The sequence below is a fragment of the Meriones unguiculatus genome, chromosome 7 (assembly GCF_030254825.1).
Source record: "Meriones unguiculatus strain TT.TT164.6M chromosome 7, Bangor_MerUng_6.1, whole genome shotgun sequence".
NCBI lineage: Eukaryota > Metazoa > Chordata > Mammalia > Rodentia > Muridae > Meriones > Meriones unguiculatus.
The window spans coordinates 106,106,944-106,128,989 of record NC_083355.1 but is presented as its reverse complement, the minus strand read 5'-3'; the positions used below and the strand labels follow the sequence as shown (position 1 = coordinate 106,128,989).

At 45.0% G+C, this 22,046-nt stretch overlaps 1 protein-coding gene across 7 annotated transcripts in view; it reads left to right on the top strand.

The window, feature by feature from the left end:
* The window catches only part of Ttc7b (tetratricopeptide repeat domain 7B), a 200,139-nt gene that overhangs the window by 111,228 nt on the left and 66,865 nt on the right, over positions 1-22,046 (top strand). For all 7 annotated transcript variants that reach the window (XM_060388045.1, XM_060388042.1, XM_060388040.1 and 4 more), the window contains 6 exons: positions 3,815-3,898; positions 4,730-4,834; positions 6,425-6,542; positions 8,429-8,486; positions 14,332-14,404; positions 17,118-17,278. In XM_060388045.1, the coding sequence (XP_060244028.1) occupies positions 3,815-3,898; positions 4,730-4,834; positions 6,425-6,542; positions 8,429-8,486; positions 14,332-14,404; positions 17,118-17,278 (599 nt within the window). The remainder of the gene's footprint in view (positions 1-3,814; positions 3,899-4,729; positions 4,835-6,424; positions 6,543-8,428; positions 8,487-14,331; positions 14,405-17,117; positions 17,279-22,046) is intronic.

Sequence of the window (22,046 nt, the reverse complement as noted above, 5' to 3'; positions counted from 1 at the left end):
GAGACCAAAAGAGGCATCAGGGCCTGTGGGGCTAGAGTTAGGGGCGGCCGTGAGCTGCCGTGTGGGCGCTGGGGGTCAGACCAGGCCCTCTGGAAGAGCAGCCTGTGCTCTTAACCTCCAGTCTCTCCAGCTACTGTCATCGCTTTTGAGACAGGGTCTCACTATGTAGTACATGCTGGCCTCCTACCTCAGCCTCCTGAGTACTGAAATTACAGGCATTTATCACACCTGGCTAAGTCCTTAGGATCTTCAGTTATTTGGTTGGCTGGTTGGTTGTGTGTGTGTGTGTGTGTATCCCCACCCCTTGTGAGGCACATTCTCAGCCTTTCTGACTCCCTTTATGATTCCTCCATGGCTTATCATAGGATGTGGGTTGCTATTGTCCTGAAAGAGGTGCTTGAGCTAGAAGTCATTGTAGAGGGAATGCATACTTGGTCTTTGTCAAACTGCGTACTTTTAAAGATGGGCTGGAAATGTACCATTTAGCAGACCATCATGAAATCAGTGAAGTTTCTTGAAAATTCTGCAGATTGTGAAAGTCTTTAATAGCTTCAGAGATCTGTTTCAAAAAGGCTTTGGGCACAGCACCTCATTAGCAGAAAGAGTACTGCTGGAGCCTGAAGTTCTCGGGGATCATGCCCCCTGTTGAGTACACAGCAAGAGAGGCGAGCTAAGTGCAGCTGAGTGTTGTGGCCGCCCTCAGCATCTCAGCTATCTGCCGCTGCCGTGATTATGAGCTCGGACTCTAGAAGCAGGCTACTGTACTCACAGCTGCCTCTATCATCAGCTCCCTGAGATGATCTGAGTGCTTCAGCCTGCTTGCCCTTCAAGGAGGGTGGTGCTTGCACTTCCTGTGCTGTATAGGGGCTGTAAGGATGGTCCAAGGAGGCAATGCTTAGAAGAGCGCCTGGCTACAGCAGGTGCACCCAAAGCCTTGCTCCAGAAGTAAGAAGCCCACATGATGGCCCAGGTCTGTGGTTTGCAAGGGCCTTGTATGGAATTACTTTCTAAAATGAAGACAGCAGTGACTTCTTAGTGTAAATTTGAATCAGGGATGAAATGACAAGTATTATGCAATCTGTCTATGTGAAGTGTGAATTTCCTAACCAGGGTGGAAACATATTCTTTAATGCCCTGTGGGTTTATAGTTTTGTTGATCACATTTGTCTTTAGTCTACCCAAAACATATTTTTATGAAATACTGAGGTAAAATTCAATTTAAAATATTTTCCTTATGAGTAAGTAGTCATGGTGCTGTTTGATGTAAAATTTCTAGCTTGCTGTTTCTTTCACTCCCCCATCCCCTCATTTTATCGTTTTGGCAGGCCTGGAACTCATTATGTAGGCCAGGCTAGCCTCTAACTCAGAGATTCGCCTGCTTCTGAGTCATGAGTGTTGGGACTAAGGTCATGTGCCGCCTTGCCTGATTCTGCTCTTTCATAAACCCGGTTCTGTATAACCGTGGGCTTCCTGTTTCTGTCTATTCAGTGGCCAGTTTGCTTGCTCTTGTAGCACTGTTATTTATTTCTAATTTCTACAACTTCAGAAAAAGGTCTTAGAAAAATCAAGGTGCCTCTAACTTTGATAATTCTATAAATAAATAAATAGTAACAAAAATCAAGCTGGCCAAATTGCTCAGTTGGTAAAATCTCTTGACCTGAGTTTGTGCACGTATATGTGATGTTCATGCATGTGAGTGTGTGTGTTCTTGTTTTCTTGTGTGAAGGCATGTGCTGTGTGAGGAGGCCAGAGGTTAATGTCAGTTGTCTTCTCCAGGGGCTCTCCACCTTATTTTGGAGACAAGGTCTCTCACTAACCAAGAGGCTGCTGATTTGGACCAGATTAGATTAGCTGACCAGTGATCTACCAGGGTCCTTCTGGATCTGCCTCATAGGAACACACTGTCATGCCTGGCTTTTTTTTTTTTTTTTTTATATGGGTGTTAGAGATCCAAACTCAGGTCCTGTCCCTGTGTTTGTACAACAAGCACTTTGGCAACTGAGCCAGCAACAGCCCCTGATAATGCTAGAGTTGTCTTCTCTCCTCTCCAGCCACCCCATTTTGCTTTTATTGTGTGTTACCTATTGTGTTTATGTGTCATGTTTGTGCGTCACCACCTCTGTGAGCCTCTCTGTCCCTGCTCCCTGCCCTTCTCTCTGTCTGTTAGCCATGAGAGTTCCATCATTTTCTATTCCGGAGGTGGTCTAGGGCACTGCAGGGAAAACCAGTGTGACATGCTGTAGGTGCACACCAGGCCAGTCTAGGGTCACCTGACATGAGCAGTTGGAGGGTTTCCTGGTTGTCCAAGCCTCTCTTTGCCTGCTTTACCTCTCTTGGCTCTATTTCATTTTATCTCAGCAACCACCTCACTCCACCTTGACAAAGAAAGCATGTTCTGGATGGACAACCTCCTGGGTCCCCCTTTCACTTGAAGCCCCATCATGGGATGGCCTGACAGCTGGGGCACATTTATTCCAGGAGCCGGGTGCTCTGTGTCTTCTGGGGCCTGGTGTGCTCCCTCGGTCTTCTTTCTGTCTGCTCGGCCCTCCTTGTTGAAGATTGCTCTAGTCTCCTCCACAAGGAAATGAGGACATGATAAAGTAGCCTCTTTGCACCCTCCAGTCTGGCCTCCACAGACCTTCCTGTCACTCCTCACCTGCACCTTTTTTTCAATCCTCCGGCCCTAAGGCCTGCTGTCCTCCAGTGTGTTGTACAGTATCCCCGAGGAGCCAGAGGCGTTATTAGCGCCAGCAGCTGCTTGGCCTGTCTCCAACCTAGTGCTCCTTCCTGAGATCCTTTCTGAGTGACGACATACTTGCACACCCTCTCCCCAGAGTCACCCCTTCTCTCAGTTCTTCTCTTTCCTTCCCCTTTGAGAGTAATGTTGCCCACCCTCCTCCTGTGTTGGCTTGCCCTTTCTAGCTCTAACGTGAACGTTTTTGTGGGTTTTGAAGCTCCGCGAACATTTCATTCTCTAACCTCCACTGTGGTCTACCTCACTTGCCTCTAATGGTCCTCCTCTATCTCTACCTCACTTGCCTCTAATGGCCCTCCTCCATCTCTGCAGTGATGATGTTGCTTGTAGGGACCTTGCTACCTGAGAGTGCAGTTTGTGAACTGTGTGCCACAGCAGCCTGGGCAGCACAGAAGCCAAGAAGCATGAGTGTGCCCTTCCCCTGGTGGCGCTGGGCTGGGGTAGGAAAGTGAAGGCAGTTTATTAACACCTAGTTATGGTGGCAGCAGATCCCAGGATACAGAAGAAAAGAAAGAATTACTTGGAAAAGCAGCTGTCTCAGAGATGACATGGCTCCAGCCTCACCTCCTACAGATCTATCTGTCCAAATTGGATTCACTGGGCTTGCCATGGCCTTGTTGAGGCGCAGTCTCCACCCTCTTTCTAAAGTGTCATTCCTGCCTCCCAACTTTCTCATCATCATGGCTGTTCTTGCAAATGCCACTCCTGAAGCTTATGGTCACTTCCCACAGAGCTCCTGTTTCCTGCCCATGGACACTTGTCAATTTGGGCCTTTTGTCTGGAGTGCTCGTGTGCCAGCCTCCATCTCTTCCCAGAGCAAAACTTCTCTGTGTCTGAGTCAGCTGTAAACTGTTGTAGCCCTTGGCACTGTCCTCTGCATGGCGAGGGAATGCCTCAGCAGATAGAGCATCCTAGGTGTTCAAGGTCAATGGAGCTGGCAGGCTTAAATATTGTGACTGCAGACTCAACACAGCTCTGCTCGTAACAGTTCTTGGTGTATACACATTGTTTTGTTTTGTTTTGTTTTGTTTTGTTTTGTTTTGTTTTGTTTCCAACCAGTGCTTAGAAAGAGCCATGAAGTTTGCTTTTGAGGAGTTCCACCTCTGGTACCAATTTGCTCTGTCGCTGATGGCTGCTGGAAAGGTGAGTCGCTTCAGGAGTGCCACTCTGTCCATGTTTATGTCATTGAATTTCATGAAGGATAAACCTGCCACCTCATGGAAGGCTAAGACACCATTGCAGACAGTCCTGTGGCCTTTTCATAATGGACTGCCAAAGTTAATTATTTAGAGTCTAAGATGGGCGTAGGACTAAGATGAGGATTCTTAATTTGCCTTTTTTAAAACCTGTTATTACTCACTCATGTGAAATGTACATGGTTAAGTCTTAAGTCTGCGGCAGATGCTACTAGCCAAAAGCATATCTTACTGCTGATGCTTTGTGGAAGCCCGGGGTGCTAGCATGGCTGAGTGACAGAAGACATATCACTTGGTGTCTCCGTTTCTTTTAAAATGGAGTGATAAGTGCCTACTTCTAGAGTTATCAGAGAAAAGCAGAACCACTCACTAATATTTAGGGTGGCAGCCCTGCACTTGACAAAGGTGCAGCCATTAGTAAGTCTGGTATTTGGTGGACTGTGAAGTCTCACATAGAAGACTGTGCAACTGAGCTCAGAAACACAGTTTATTTTGCTTTTAATTATGTGTTTGTGTTTTCATAGCAGTGTAAACTTCTGCAGTCTGTTTTTTTCTTATTGTTGCAATGGCTACACAGTAGAGAGTGAGGTAGGCAGGTGCCAGAGGCACATTTCAACCTCCTCTTGATAACAGTTTACTCCTTGTCCCTCGGAGCCCCAAGCTCTGGTTCTCACAGACCTGGGTCCCTGCTTGGTTCGGAAACCCCTCTGAGAAGGCTAGAATGTTTCGTTCTGTCAGACTTTGTTAAGTTTTACAGAATTGCTTTCTCCTTGTGCAGTCTGCCCGTGCTGTGAAGGTGCTGAAGGAATGTATCCGGCTAAAGCCGGATGATGCCACCATCCCCCTTCTGGCAGCCAAGCTGTGTGTGGGTTCCCTTCACTGGGTAAGTGGGGAGCTTGTCCCCTCCTCCACAGGGCCTCCAGTCCAGGACCAATTTCCTCCATGCTTCCATATCAAGCCTCATTCACCTCAGTCAGTGGATTTCCAGCATGCTCCAGGTTTTCTTTCTAACAGAAATGTGCTTGAAAAGTAAAAATGATAGGATATATTGGATTCACACTCAGAGAGATATAGCTCGCTGTGTGTGTGACATGTAGGACTGAGAAGGTCCCACAGCTTTCTAGTCACCTTTGACTTAGAAATTTACTCCCTGCCTCAACACATATATAACACAACTTCCTTCAGGCATCCTCTTTCACAAATACTTTCTTCAGATTGTCTTGTTCAAACTTGAATATGGCAGTAGCCTGATTTATCAAGGCTCTAGTACAGCAAATACAGCATTAGAAAACAGAAACTGATTTACTTGCTGAGCTGGTGGCATAGGTAATTGTCTCCTACAGTGGAGTTTTAATTTCTTTGATTGAATTTCATATCCAATTAGTTTGGAATATGAAGAATAATTTGCCCCAAAGCCCAAGACTCCCTGATAACGGAGGTTTTCTTCCCTTATAGTCCTTGCTGCCTTTTTTTTTTTTCCATGTATTCTCACCCAGCTGGAGAAAACTGAGCCTTGTAAAGAAAGTGATTCATTGTTGTTTGATTTCCCTTGAAGGAACATAGCAGAGAAAAGGAACAAGCAGACGTAGACTCACAGCCATGAGCCTGTGGAGTCGGCAGTTTGGGGCTGTGAGCAGAGGGGACAGTGCTGAGGGGCCGGAAGGGAACAGCACGGTGTACCTTGGCTTAGATGGCAAGTGACTGCTGCCCTCCTGCCAATGGCGCCTCTGCCTATCACTGTGGCAAACAGGCCCTAAACACCCGGACAAACCTTTCCTGCATGTCTCTTCTTACCATTTTGTTGTTACAATTTTCAAAGACCTCAATAATCAAGAGTGTAATAAACTCTTATGTACAACATCCAGCGTCAACACCATCATTTACTGCACTTTTAAAGAAACAAATCTCACTTTTTCTCTAGTGAACTGTCCAAGAGATCTTGTTGAGAGTGCAGTTTACATATTTCTCACAGAGATCTGCTGGAGCAAAGCCCATGTGCTGTGTTCTATAAAACAGGTCGCGTTTTGAAAATTTTTAACAGCTTGTGGCAAAGAGAATCCAAGTTTAAATGTATTCTTTTTGTCATGAATAAAGGGAAACACCCAAACACAAAACATTTCAAGAACTTATTCTTTTTAAGCATATTTCATTTGACCTCTGACTCCTGAGTCCATCCTCATTATAGAACCAAGCAGTGAAAAAATGAATATGGAAAAAGTAGAAACCCACCAAATATGAAAGCAACTTTGGAAAAGAAGGCAAATAAATGAAAGGGGAAAGTTTAAAAGAAAAGATAAGTAGGAGTCCAGTAGACCACTGAAAAGGCTCAGTAAAGAAAAGAGAATTGCGGAGGTAGAGTTGGAAGGTTGGGGGTTATTTCCAAAGCAACCCATCAGAGACCCACTGTTAGTAGCAGGCGCTTATGGAAGCTGCTGCTACAAGTTTGACAGGTTGTTGTTTGCTTAACTTTCAGTTGGAAGAAGCTGAGAAGTTTGCCAAAACCGTTGTTGATGTGGGAGAGAAAACGTCAGAATTCAAGGCCAAAGGCTACCTAGCTCTGGGACTCACATATAGCCTGCAAGCCACTGATGGTGAGAGACGCCCCACCCTGCCAAGCCCGAGACCACCCTGCAGCATCTTATAGTCTCCTCTGTCTTTGGAGGGCACAGAGCTGGGCCGTCCTGGTATCCTGGCCTGGGACACCCCCAGGGCACCCATCTTCTCTGTCTAGATTAGGATGGGGAACATCAGAGCCCCGACCTGTAGAAACAGGTGCACGGGGCTAGTGGTGCCCAGGTTCCCAGCCAGCAAGTGCTGGGAACCCACACCGAGAGTGAGAAGAGCAAGACCTCTGGAGAGGCAGTGCACACAGCTGTGCTCCCGCCCGGGCCCATCCCTGAGGGGAGGGATGGATGCTGGGCCTTAGAGACGGTATATATGTAGATGGTAGTATAGAGAAGGTAGAGCCAAAACCTTGCGGGGAGCACCCACCTGGCCAGGGACTGTGCACTTATTCTAGCTCTCATAACTGTTCTCATGTTCTAGCTCACAAATCGTACACATACAGTGTAGGTAACCAGTACCCATGGTTCTCAAGGGTGGTGACTTATATGTTTTAGATATACTAAAGAGTTTCAGTTGATGGGTTTCTTTACTTTAAAGTAACTCTTCATTGTGTTTTCTATACTTAATAAAACTTTTTCAGAAAGTATAAGTTGCTGTTATTTTCTGATTTGTTTTTTTAAGATGCTGTTAAATATAACATGAATAGCAAAAAACAAAACAAAACAAAAACCCTCAAAGACAAGTATATAGCTTAATGACTGGACAAGGCAAGCTGCCCTGAAGCACCACTCATAGCATCAGGTAGAATGTTGCCAGCCTCTTGGGGAAGTCCTTCTACTGCCCTGTCAATCACAGTAGAGCAGAGTACCACTGTGATTCCTATAAATTAACCCAAATCTTTCTTTTCTCTACCCTAAAATGCTGCATTTTTGGCATGTCAATTGCTTCTCGATACTGGATTTCTGGCAATTTTTTTCATGTACATAGGTTATATTGGCTATGCTCAGCACGTCTTCAAATCTCGACGTTCAGGAAAAGTCTGAGTGTCATAGACTTACCCAGCTACATTCTCGATCCAGCCTCTACCCCTAAACAGCCTTTAGAACAAGTGCACTCTCCTCAGCCTCTTAGAGCACTGGAACTTCAGTTGAGTCAAGCAGAGGTTCTCCGTAGATCAGCTGAGGTTCTGAGTAGCCCTGGTCCAGCTATGTCCAGCCTTGTGGGCAGCTTCCAACTGCTAATTTCCTGGCTGCCAGGAGCTGCCCTTGTGCAGCAATTAGATAAGGACCTCCCGCAGTGCAACTACAGACAGACCCCTCAGGACTATTCCTGACTCCAGTAAAAAAAAAAAAAAAAAGTGCCCTTTTTGTTTCTGGGTGGGCAGTAAGGGAGCCCTTTCTCTTCTTCTTTACAGGAAAGTATTTTCTCACAGCAGGGAGGCCTCACTCCTGTTATCTGATATTCTTACACCCATGTTGGGTTTTGGCCATTCTTTATGTTGACATCAAGGTGCTAAAATCCTGGCCATTGGCCAGCATGAATTAAACTAGCATCAAGCCAGAGTTCTTGCCCCAAGGTCATAGCCGCTCAGTGCCGAAGGATCTCTGACATATAACAGAAATGTGCTGGGAAAGTAACAATGATACAATAGATTAGATTCACGCTCAGAGAAATACAACTGGTTGTGTGCATGACATGTAGGACTGACAAAGCTCAGACTGTCTTATTGACATTGTTCCACAGTGATGTCCACTGATCATCGCAAGAGCCTTGGGGGCGGGACTGGGCTAACAGTGCCTGGTGCAGCAGGCACTCAGAACCTGGTATCTAACGTGGCTTTTGTAGTGGGTTTAGTATTGCCACTCCCCACCCCAACTTCTCCTGCCACCTACTAATAGAACCCTTTTCTCAGCTTCTTTGCGAGGGATGCAGGAGGTCCTGCAGAGGAAGGCGCTTCTTGCATTTCAGAGGTGAGTGGGAGTTCATCTTTTCACTTGCTGTACGTAGTGACAACTGAGTATGATGAGTATGAGAAAGGCAGGGTATTTTTAAAGATTATGTAAACAGTGTTTTGCCCCCAGGAGTATGTTGTCTTGAGCAGCAAACACGAAACCTCAAAGCTGGAAGCCGAGGATCTCTCGTTCGGCTACACTTTCAATCTTTTTATCCATTTGGGTACTTTTTAGTCATTCCTGATAAAGTACTTTCAGCTCAAGAAAGATAGACACGTTGACTAGAGAGATGGTTCTTTTATTAAAGGCATTTGCCGTCCTCTTGAAAAGAGGTCCTTCTTTTCTGGCTTGTTCTGCGTGTCAAGCTGGAGGCTTTTACATTGAGAGCTGAAGAAGCCAGAGATTTGAAAGTGTCTGAAACACTGTTAGCAGCCATCCCAAACCCCCTGCCCTGCCCTGCCCTGCTCCACAGCACCTTGCCACTGTCTCTCTCCTTGAACACAGAGCAGTGCATTATCATTGCAAACGCTGTATCTCCAAGCTCCTGTACACACCTGGACAGACAGGACAAGCAATGAAGGCATCGCAGTGTGGGGATGAGGCGCAGGAGTGAAAGGAGTTACTGGGGATGTAGACTGGACCAGTGTAGAGCTGGGATCTCATGACGGCAGGTAGTTTTGCTTGGACTTGATTTTACTCACTGTGGGTATAATAAATTATCAAAATTAAACTGGTCCCTGAAAATACAGCCCTGTAAGGTGAAATCCAGAATTGAAACTGATCCTGTTATTTTTAAATACGCCCGAGTTACGTTGATCTCTTAAAACTATGTTAATACTCAGTTACTCCTTTGAAAATCTCCCTGTACCAGCCAGCTTTGTTAGCTCCTTTCCTCAGCGTTGCTTGCTGCAGATCTGTTATGTTGCTCATGTGCTATTTTCCATGAAGTCATTATCACTTGGATTTGCTACTTGAAAGTACCCCTGCCTCATTTCTGTTTCCAGGCAGGCTGGTTCATAACTCCTTCACTTTGCCACTCTGATTCTTGATTGACAACCAGTTGACATCTGCATACAGTCCTGTCTCTGGGTTCACTCTTATTATTAGTGTTTCTCAGCCCAGAGCATGAAAGTGTTTCCATTTCAAATGATTCCAGGCTTTACTTTCTCCAGTTCTGGTTTGTCAAACCTGCACACGAATGCCTCAGAAAGTAGCCATCACATCTGTTTCGCTTTCCTTTAAGTCAGCACATCTCACTGGTTCTCTGAAAACATCCACAATGGTGGTCTGCCTGGGGCTGCCGCTGTAACTGAGGGTTATGTAACAGCTGTTCTGTCGGCCTGAATTCGTTTCTGTGCCTTTTCTACTTAGATTTGAATTCAAAGAGATTTAACGTGTTTGTTCATAAGAGGACTAAGAAGCAACAAACCCTTCTAACTGACTACATTGCAGAAGGCTAACCTAAATTAGTTTTGTGTGAAATACAGACTGTTTTTCAAATGAACAATGATTTTGTTTCAAGTGAACATTGACTATTTTAGTGAATTGGAGACCTAATAAAAAGCTTTAAAGAAAAGATTTTAAGTAAATAAGAAAGGTTTTATTACTTCTTAACTGAAAATAGATCATTTAAAACCGCTTGGGTGAGAAATGTTTTTCTACTATGTATTTTATATAATTCCCCCCAAAGTTCTGTTTATACTTTCAGTTTGCTTCTGGTTTTGTTGTTCATTTGTTTTGTTTAAAAAAAAAAGTGGTACATTTAAAAGAGGGACAGGTTTGCAGATACAGCCTATGGGCATGAAGTCTTAAGCATAACTAGAGGCAGAATTTGGGAAGATTTGTTCTCTGGGACACTCAAAGGGGCAATGTCTGAATGTTTCAAAGCGGTACAACTTTATCCGGATGTTATCAGCTGTTCTTCCTCATAACCCAGTCACCTCAACTAGTTCATGTTGAACAAAAGTATGGTCAAGAAAAGCACCATTGTGTGCAGTGTCATAAGCTGTTGCTTCAGTGAACTTTCACATCCTATTGAGAAAGGCAGCCCCAAAGGTCCTGACAGCATGTGTCATGAGTGCCCTAGTAAACACTGCTCTCGGGGGAGGCAGTGGCATTACATCACCTGTGTTTACCACTCAGAGTGGCATGGGCTGTGCAGCCTCGCTTTGTTATCTCCTCTCCCCTTAGCTTAGGCTTACATGTGGTTGTTTTGCATGAAGAAGATGGTAGATTGGGGCTGAGCTGTCCCTGGAATGCAGAGCTTTCAGTGCTAAAGCCACCTGGACATCTTAATGTGAATAACTAGTGAAAGAGCCCTGATTTAACCAATGTGCATTCAGGAATTCTGTGCCCATTGTAATCAGAAGTGAAAGGGACTTAGAAAAATTAGCCAAACAAGGCAGCAGGGTGTTGGTATAAAGACCAAGCCTTGGCATCTCACAGTCCCCCGTTCCATTTCTGCTTTTGCCTCCTTTTCTGGGTATTCTTAGGTAAGATGCTTATGGTAATTACTTCATAAATTGTAACCATCATTGCCTTGAGACCTGTGCTTTATAAGGCAGAATCAAAACTGATCAACGTTGCCTATATTCTTGGCTCAGTTCCAGACAGTGTTGGAGCTGGAATTTAGGGATGTGCTGGATGTGTGGGGTCTAGCCAGATAGTCTGAGTCATCCATATTCCAACAGCAACCCAGTATGTCTCTGTCTGGCCACTGTATCCATTACACCGTGATGATCATTTTGGGTCTTCCCTTCTTATGGGGCGGGAAGAACTCCTTAAGGAAAGGCACTTGTATTATTCATCTCCAGACTCCCTAGAGCCCCAGACTTATTCTTCAGAGTAAGTACTGTGAGTACTACAGAATATAGAGGGATAGATAAATGGATGAAGGGGTAGGAGTGGGTAGGTGGATTAGTAGATGGGAGAAAGGTTAAGTCAATAAGCAGGTGAGCTGAAGGATGGGTAGGTGGCTGGATTAGTGGATAGGTGGGTGGGTAGGTGGGTGGGTGGATGGATGGATGGAAGAGTATGTGGATAAAAGGGAGAGTAGGTAAATAAAGAGGTAGCTGGGTTGGTGGATAGATGGGAGAGTGTGGGTGGGTGGGTAGAAAGATGGGTAGGTAGGCAGGTGGGAGGATGGATGGACATATGGGTAACCTCTTTTTTCATGGGGGAAGAATTGAATTAGTTAAGATATAGGTGCTTTGCCAATAAAGAAGCGCAATGAGCATCCTGTGGTGGAATTTTTAGTTGTCTAAATTTTCTTTTGCAACCTGGCCAGATGCTCCTGCAGAAGGATGGCTGGTGGAGCTGCCTCAGAGTCGTGCAGAATTTTCAGGCTGGCAGCTGCATGAACACTGGTTTTCGTTGACTGTGTTAGCAGTAAGATATGAAACGGCCCTTGTCCCAGGAAGCTTAGCTGCATGAGCTGTCCAACACAACTGTAACAAGGCATGTGGCATCTACAGGGGCAAACCCCACTTAATTTTTCTTGCTTCATTTGGTTTTTCCCACCTAACCCCCCTTTTTTCTTTTCTTTTTTCTCCATAAAGTAGCCCTTCTGTTCAATTCATTTTGCAAAATTTCCCAAACAAGGCAGTTAAACTATGCATGCTTTAGGGTTCACTTCATTAGAAATTGGCAGTTGGATTCTCATTGTTAGCCTCATTGGAAATTCTTTAGAAGTCACTGTAAGGCACCCTAGAAATTGCTAGCACTTCTAATTTGTTTCTTTTACAGGCCTTTGGTTAGTGGTTCACAATCCTTTGTTGAGACCAGAGTGGGGCCTTTGCCATAACTAAAAAATCATCCACACTGAATTCTCCAGGTCATCTGCCAGCTTCTCACTTAGTTGGCACTGGATAGAGGCAACCATGATTTAACTTAATTTGTGGAAAAATACAAACTGGGCTGAAGAAAAAGTATAGTTCTGACAAACTATTTTTGATGGCAGTTGAAACCTTGCTTTATTATTTTTGAAAGAAGATGAGATAAAATAAATTACTCTATATAATAAAATGTTTTTTATAACCAATTTTGGACTCATTTTCAATGGATAATTAGGAAAGACAGAAACCATAACTTTTTACCTCACTTACAAACACGGAAGAAAAATCCTCTCATGTGCAAATGCATGGAGAGCCAGTGCTTACGAATCATACAAGCCACCATGCAGTGAAGACACAATTCTCTGCCTCCACCTCTACATGCAGGGCAGAAAAGTCTAGAGGTTGTGGCTTATAGCTAGGCTGCTAGTGAAGATTCCTCAGGAGTGAGTTTGTTTTGCTCTTAATATTAACAAAAGAAGCCATGGGATTCGTGGGTAAAATGCTCACTGCACAAGCTTGAGAATCTGAGTTTGATTCCCAGCACCTGCATAAAAGCTGGGTGTGGCGATTTATGTCCTTATTTCCAGTGCAGACAAGGCAGAGAAAGGTGGGACCCTGTGGCTCACTGGCCAGTTAATCTAGTCAGAACTTTGAGCCACAGGTTCAGGGAGACACCAGGCCGCAACTAAAAAAGAAAAGGAGGAAGTGGGGGGAGGAGGGAGAGAAAGAAAGAAACAGGTACTCTGTCCTCCAGATATACATGCACAGGCAAGCTTACCTGCACATATGTACACACACAACATACACACACACACAAATAATAACAATTTTTAAGTAAATCAGAAGATTAAGAAAAGGGCAAACCCCAGTCCTGCACACATGGCATTTGCCCAAACAATGCCCAAGTTCATGGATGACATGTTTTCTAGGTTGCACATATTAGAAGACCTTTTTCTTTTCCCAGGGAAGACTGACAGTTAACTAAAAGGCCTTATATCTATGGAAAACTTTGGCAAGTTGGTCACAGATGACGCCATGATGATTTAGCTTTCTGTTTCATCTTGAATCTGCTTTCTGCTGGTAGAAGTTCCTTCTTTGATCACAGAATGTTGTCAGAGATGGTTGTTTGCTCTCCGGGACCCACGGTTTGTAATTAGTCTGTTCCATGGTCCCTTTAACCTATGTAAATTTGTTTTTCTCTTCCTACCAGACTGTTAAACGCAAAAGTAGGTCCTGTACACTGTCACATTTTGAATTGCTTCTGATGAAAAGCAATTTTAACTTTCACATAAAAGCTGAAAAAGATCACTTTTGCAATCTGTTAGGCAGCCAATGCAGCCTCTTTGCATCCGGCAGCAAGGCCAGTTAGAGGAGCCAAGCCTAGTGTCCTACCATACCGGCACACAACATAGTTATAGGAACACAATTAGTAAATTGCATAGAATTTAGTAGAATCCTCATAGAATGAATGGGTGTCTTTCTTTTCTCCTTCTGGTTCACAAAAACCCAAACCTCATTTTATAAGCAAAGTTGGTCTTTGATTTTCATATGGTTTTTCTGAAATCCAGAAATTTGGATGAAGTAGCGTTAAAGCCACACCAAACTTAACCAAAGTAGCCATTGTCTGGCCAAGGGTTTATACTGAAAAAGAGTGAAAACTTCTTCAGGGCTTAAAGCCTGCACATTTGGTTTTATGTGACCCAGCATGACACGTGGGTTTCTGTTCAGCTAAGGGAAGAATCTGCTGAAGAAGCCAGGCTCTGTGGCCTGTGGTTTCCTCGTCTCTAGGCTCCTTCACCGTCTGGGAACCTCGGCGGCCATTTTGTATCTGTGTATCATGGTTAGAATGTGTAACATTCATTGGTATTGAAGAAGGCTAATGAAATGGTATGTAGCTCAGCTGAACTATGTTCAGCTTGTTCAACCATGTTCACATTTGAAGTCAAATGTGGCTTTGACTTTAATATGCAACTTGTGATAGGGCAAGTAACAGCGGCCTAATGTTCTAATAGTGGTGAATACTTTTTCAGGGCCCATAGCCTGTCACCTACAGATCACCAAACAGCATTCTACCTGGCTCTGCAGCTCGCCATCTCCAGACAGGTCAGTGTTTATAATGTCCCCTAAACCTGGTACACACTGTCCCCATCCAGGTCTTTCAGTTGGAGATATTGTAAGACTGTCTTCCCTTAACTGAGGCTGGCTTGGAAGCTGGGCCCTGCTCTCAGGGGAAGCCAGCTCCTCTCAGAAAAGACCTTGGGGCTCAATTCAGTATAAGCTTGTGCTGTGAAGATAGAAGACCTAGGCTTCTATTATCTATTCTTGAGAATAAATCCACAAATCTAGAGGATCCAGTTTGGGGTCAGATGAGTGCAGGACAAGGCATGTACCCTGACTCTATGGGTCACCAAAGATCCTTTGGCCTTTGCTAACAGGGACAGGGGGGTGGGACCCAGTGCTGAGCTTCATGGTGGGGATTTAACCACTGGTTGGAGCCTGATTGTCACAAAGGCAGCTATGCTTAACTGGAAAATGCTAGAAGGCATCAACAAGAGACGATAGACCCTTTAAAATAGATGTTGATACAGATGATATGAACATTCACAGTGTTGCATGTTCTCACTAGAAAGCCAAGCCTTCTGGCCTTCATCTTCCCAGAGCCATCTTGAGTTGCCTTTCATATTCAAGTATCCCTACTCCCTCCCATCTGTTCTAGAAGCTGCAGCCATATGCTTGCCAGCTCACTAGGTGCAAGACCTGGGTGGTGACCCCAGCACGTTCCTGAGTACAAACGGAAGGGTGAATCAGAGGTTGGCTCCTGAGATGCGTCATTCCCTATAGGCTGGGCCAAGGAGTGCATTACCCTTCTCAGTTGCTTCAAAATAGTGTTAACAAGTGGCTCCCATTGGCAGCCTGGGAACAGAGATAACCAACATGCCTGCCTAGAAAGGTTTGTCATGCTGATGGAATATGGCTCACAGCTGGATTGACCAGGAGCTGCTGCTGTACCAGAGGCAGGCTGAACACTAAGCATCTGCTTTCTTTGCACCTCCTCATGAAACCCTTCCTTATATAGTATCAGTCCTTTTCACTTGAGGTTGCAGGAGGAAGGGACCCATGCCTGCCATTGTCATTGCCTTAACACTCGAAAAAAATGCCTGGTATGTGTTTGATAGCAAGACTTTTTGAATGAAGGAGCTAGCTCTGAACCCCTCAATCCACTCTCCTCTAAAGACATCATTTTGAGCCCAATTCTGTCACTAAATATTTGGCCATCCCTGAAAACCAGCACCATGAGGATGGCTGCCTTTGCCTCCCTACTTCAGGCTGAGTGATGGTCACATAGGAGGTTGACGCCCCAGAGAGGGGATAAGTAGATGGAGTCTTACAGATAACAGTCCAATCCACAAGTCCATTGTAGGAATGCAGTGTTAAAGCACCCAGGCTCTAAGTAAGTGTGTCCTTGTTACCTGGGACAGAGGTAGTGACCCTCCTGGAGAGGGCAGAGAGGGATCAGAACAGCCAGAGTCACCCCATTTTCATACTCAAGCATCTTACCCCTCTGTACTTCAGCTTTCTCCCTGCCAGTGAAGCCTGTGGCCAACTCTAACAGCTGTGACTCTGGGGTTCCAAAGAAGGCCTCCATAGCCGGCACTTAAGGGGTAGGCCCATGAAAACAAGGAGGCTTTAGAAAAAGAAGTCATAGATTCCCCTAAGGGCAGAGGTTCCTGACTTGGGAAGAGGTAGGAGAGCTAAAGGGTAGAGCTGGAGGCCACACAGCAGTCCCCTGGGTAGATGTGTCAGAGTGCTTCTGTCCCCAGCTCTGTTTTGAAATCCAACTCAAGATTCTCCTTTCTATCGAATCTGTGAGACCTAAAGTACTCAAATGTCTACTGAACATGTAATCCTGGGCTGCATGCTTTTAAAGAACATGTCATGAGGAAGACATGGGAGGATGACTCAGTGGGTAAGGTGCTGCTCCTTGGCACTCAGGGGACAGCCAGGTACAGTGACATATCAGTAAGCACAGCACTGTAGTGCAGACACAGGCAGATCCTGGGAGCTCTGGGCTCACTGAGAGACCTTGCCTCAAAAAGAAGGTGGAGAGGGTGGAGAAGACAACCCGTGCCAACCCCTGGCCTCTGCATGCACATCCACAGGCAAGCACACATGTATGTACCACATCCACAAGAACTTGTTGAGCAGCTGTCGCATTTATGGTCAAGGTTGTGTCTGGACTTGCTTGGATTTGGATACATCTGCTTTGCAAGTAATCCTGTAATTTGTTTCTTGCATGCAGTTACTTTGGGTTATAGTTTAGAAAGGTGTGGGGTTTTGTTTGTTTGTTTGCATATTTCCTTCATGTCCAGTGGAGATCCAGACAGCTGGTCCTTAGAAAGCTCTGCTAAAGGTCTCATGGCTTATGAAGTATTTTAATTTCAATAATATTCTGAAGAGGGAGAATGGTTCAGCTAAGGCAGTTTAATTCCATAAAGAACCCCTGGTAGCTTGTCTGTGTCTCCGTTTACACTGAAACCATCTTAGACAAAATCAAAGCACGTCCGTTCTGTGGGGAACAAAAGTGAGAAAGTGTTGATTTAGAGAGATGGAAAAGTCGTGGTGGGCAGTTAAGTGGGGTCTCTCCTGGTCCCTTGGTAGGAGGTGCTCTCTTGGCCAGCATCCTGAGGCTGCCATTTAGACGATCCTGAAAATGTGGACGCAGCATGTGGTGGTGCAGCTCACAGGGAACCAGATAGAGCCATGGCCTCCTGTGTGGCTGTGTCTAAACATTCTTTTTGGTTTTGTTTTAAACCAGATACCAGAAGCTCTAGGATACGTCCGCCAAGCTCTTCAGCTCCAAGGTGACGATGCCAACTCCCTGCACCTCCTTGCTCTCCTGCTGTCAGCCCAGAAGCACTACCATGACGCTCTCAACATCATCGACATGGCCCTGAGCGAGTACCCAGAAAATTTTATGTAAGTCATCCTACTGTGGAATTCTCGAACGAACCTCACTCTCCTCCTTTCCAGTTTGTCAAATGTGAGAGCTTCCTGGACACTCAAGGAGGACAGAGAATCTCTGTTACTCCCGTTTACCCCTCCTCCAATGCTTAAAAGCAGGCTGTTGCCTCGTTACCCTTCCCCAGCTCAGGTCACCCTCATCAGTTCTTCCCCACCGTGTTCCCTGGAACACACAGTGTACCAAGAAGGCAGGTGAATATTTTAATAGCTTTCAAGAAAAATATTAAGTAAATACTAACACCAATACACTTGGCTGTGACAAAACTGTGAAACTCCAGTGGCTGGAATGTGGGAAGCATTGCTTGAAAGCCTGTTTGTCCTTTATCTCTGAGGCAACAACCAACTCTGGGTGATTATTCTGTAACTTGGATCAGGATACTTGAGCTCTCTGAGCCTAAGTTTAGTACCTAGGAAATACAATTCCTTGAATAAGTTAATCAGTACGTATACACACTGTAAGAATTATCATCACAAGCAGCCAGAGGCTGAGCCTGCCTATCCCTCGTCACATCTGTCCTCTGAGTCATATTTTTATTGAGCCCAGAGATGTGGGATTCATGGACTCCATGCTGTGGTGGTTAGGCTTTGTGGAGAACATTGTCGTCCGGGCTACTGGGTTACCATTTCATCCTCAGTGGAGCTTAGTTACCAGTACACAGAGGCCAGAAATAGTAAACACTCCTGCAGGCTGGAAGGTTCTAAGTGCCTACACGGCTGCAGATCCAGTAACAGGGTTGGGACAGCTTTCGGGTAGAGAGGCAGGGGGAGAAGGGAAGAAATGTGCCTTACTTTCTCTCTGTTTTCAGAAGTGCAGCAGTAGCATTTAAATAGGTCAGCTCTGGCTTGATCTCCCTTGCCTCATCCTCTCCTGGTGCTTTTAATCAGTGCTTTTTCAGAAACTCTCCATGGAAAACTGGTTCACACATTTCCACTACAAACATTTCTTTGTCTTCAAGGAAAGGGCACTTCTCCACGTCGCCTCATGATCCAGGAAACTTGTGACTGGAGATTTCTTTTGTGGGCTCAGCTGTTTGCAGAGTGAACTAAAGAGATTTGCTGCAGTTTTTCTTCTGGCATGTCTCAAACCGGCTCTTGTGGCACCTGTGTGTTTCCAAATTTTATCCCACAATGTTTAGCCCATAGAATCTCAAAGTGGTTAAATTACTTGTAAAAGTGTTCAGTTCTTTCTCCAACTTGATGAAGTAGTAAAGTGTGTGATCAGTTGTGCTTGAGCTCTCTCATCTGTCTTTTTTTTTTCACTTTTTATTTTATTTTTTTAATATAATTTTTTTATTTATTACAGTTTATTCACTTTGTATCCCAGCTGTAGCCCCGTCCTCATTCCCTCCCTATTCCACCCTCCCTCTATCCCTCCCTTATTTCCTCCCATGCCCCTTCCCCAATCCACTGATAGTGAAGGACCTCCTCCCCTTCTGTCTGACCCTAGCCTATCAGGTCTCATCGGGACTGTCTTTCATAGTCTTCCTCTGTGGCCTGGTCAGGCTGATCTCCCCTCAGGGGGAGGTAATCAAAGAGCCAGCCACTGAGTTCATGTCAGAGACAGCCCCTGATCCCTTTATTAGGGAGCCCATTTGAAGACTGAGCTGCCATGGGCTACCTCTGTTCAGGGGGGCCAGGTTATCTCTATGCATGGTCCTTGATTAGAGTATCAGTCTCAGAAAAGATCACTAGGCCCAGATTTTTTGGTTCTGTTGTTCTTTGTGGAGCTCTAGATCCTTCCAGGTCTTTCTAGCTCCCCCTTCTCTCATAAGATTCCCTGCACTGTGCTCAAAGTTTGGCTATAAGTCTCAGCCTTTGCTTTAATATCCTGCTGGTTAGAGTCTTTCAGAGGCCTTCTGTGGTAGGCTCCGTCTTGTTCCTTATTTTCACCTTCTTCTGATGTCTATCCCATTTGCCTTTCTGAATGAAGATTAAGCATCTTACCCAGGGTTCTCCTTCTTGCTTAGCTTCTTTAGGTGTACAGATTTTAGTATGATTATCTTATATTATGTCTAATATCCACTTATAAGTGAGTATATACCATGTGTGGCTTTCTGCTTCTGGAAGGCAAGGCTGCCCACTCTCTCCATATCTCTTCAACATAGTTCTTGAAATCCTTGCTAGAGCAGTAAGACAACTAAAGGAGATCAAGGAGATTCAGTTTGGAAAGGAAGAAGTCAAACTATCACTATTTGCAGATGATATGATAGTATATATGAGTGACCCCAAAAATTCTGCCAGGGAACTCCTACAGCTGATAAACACCTTCAGCAACATGGCTGGATACAAAATTAACTCAAGGAAAAAAAAAAATCTCTCGTTGGTTTTTATAAAGTGCCCCTCTCTGATTTCTCCCTCCAACACACGTGTGCCTGTGCATGTGCGCACCCACTGCCCTCATTAGACGCTACGCTTCAGCTGTGGCTCCTGTTTCACTAGCATCCTTGCACCCTAGAGGAGCCTCCTAGACTAATAGTCACACTGCACGGAAAGCAATCAGCAGTGATGGCTAGCGTGGCAATGCCTCCAAGTGACAGCAGCTGATGCCTTTTCAAGGAGTAGGAATGAGAGCAGCAGTGGAGATATTTGAGGAATGCAAGCCTGTTATTTTAATGTTAAACTGTAAGCTGGAAAAAGCAGAGCATGCGGTATCGTTTAGGTCTGAGAACAGCCGAGGACTTGTTTGCTTTTCAAGTATTTGTTTTTCTTCCTCTGTGATGGGAAACTTCTTCCCAGGAATACCTACTAAAAGCCGAGAGCAGATACAGCTGTGGATCCTATGGTTCCCTGCCAACCTGGGTAAAACATATAGCACCAACCAAAACAAGAGTGATGGCCAGTCTTGTCCCAACTGCAAGAAATTATGTTTGTTTTGATGAATTTGTCCCCAGCAGAACTTCAGACCCTAGAGCCTAGGGTTGCCTCTGGCTTCTTTTATTGCTAAGCCACAGCTAGTGATATTATGTTCCAATTTGTTTTCTAGGCAGGAAAATCCTCCCCTTAGGGTCACCCTTGTCTGTCTTGTTGAAGAGTTGCCAGAAAAAGTGGCTGAAGGTCCTCATAGAAGCAGCTGATCCTCCAGCATTACCCCGTCTGTATTAGTCTGTTTTCCATCACTATAGCAAAAGTCTGAAGTTGGGTTAACATTTGTAAAGAAAAGAGTTTTTCCAAATATTTGTCTAGAGGTTAGATTCTGCTCAGCTTTGATGGGGGTGACCTCGGCTCTGTCACATATGGTACATCATGGTAGATGTACAGGGAGGGAACACATGCACAAATGAAAAGCCACAGCATGAACAGGAATCAAGAGAACAGGAATGGTCCAGCCTTGCGCTTTTATAGCAGTCTAGTCAATAGAAAATTAGCTGTGACCCTGTGAGAATTCCATCAGTTGCCAGGTGGTGATGGTGCACTCCTGCAGGCCCAGCACTCGAGAAGCAGGTGGGTCTCTGTGAATTTGAGGCCAGCCTGGTCTACAGAGCAAGTTCCAGCTCAGACGGGGCTACACAGAGAAACTGTCTCAAAAAACAAAAACAACAACAAAAATAATATCAGTTACTTCCAAGGGCAGTGTCCCCAGTGACATAATTACCTTGAACGAGGCCCACCTCTTAAAGGTTCTACCACTTTCCAACATCACACTGAGGATCAAGCTTCCAACACCCTTGGGGACAATCAAACAATGCTGAAAGCATATGCTATATGCTTTGGTTTGGAGGTATGTCCTCCAAAGACGCACATGTCAAGGCTTGATCCCCAAGGTGGTGCTTAGGGAAGTACCTTGGATCTTTAAAGCGCAGTGTCTTGGTTACTTTTCTATTGCTGTGACAAAACACCATGAACAAGGCAACTCATAAAAGAAAACAATTATTGGGGCTTACACAGTTTCAGAGGGCGAGTCTAATCATCATGGCTGGGAGCATGGGCATAGTGCTAAAGCAGTATCTAAGAGCTTCTTCTTGATCTACAAGACTAAGGCAGGGAGAGAACAAACTGGGAATGCCATGTGCTTTTGAAATCTCAGAGCCTGCCCACAGTGACACACCATCTCCATTAGTCACACCTCCTAATCCTTTCCAAACACTTCCACCAGCTGGGAACCAAGCATTTGAACATATGAATAAATCTATGGGGGCCCGTGGTGGTTTGATAGAATGGCCCCCATAGACTCATGTGTGTGAGTCCTTGGCCATAAGGAGTGGCACAGTTAGGAGCTGTGGCCTTGTTGGAGTAGGTATGTCACTGTGGGGGCAGGCTTTGAGATCATCATATATCCTGAAGCTACACCCAGTGTACACAGTCTCCTTCTGCTGCCTGTGGATCAACAACAATAACAATAAAAACAAACCAGAATAGGATGGAACAAACAAATGGGGGCAGGGGAGAGTGCCAAAGAAAAGGTATACGAAACACATTCAGAGGCTGATACACACACACACAGAGAAATTTTATAAAAACATAAAACTGGAAACTATTATATATAAGCAAAAGACATGTAAGGTGGAAAAATGCCTAGCAAAGCATTATGAGACAAAAACCTCTAAAAGTGCTGTTGAGTTCATTTGTCTTAGCCACTGCTGGGCACGGAGCCTGCTCTTAAGTATGAAAACCCAGGTCTTCTGTGTGTGCTCTAACCACTGGACCACAGCCCACTTTGCTTCCTCTTAATTGTCAGTTGTTGAGCAGGAGTTCTTAGTTTCAAAGTATTTGACTTTATGGAGCA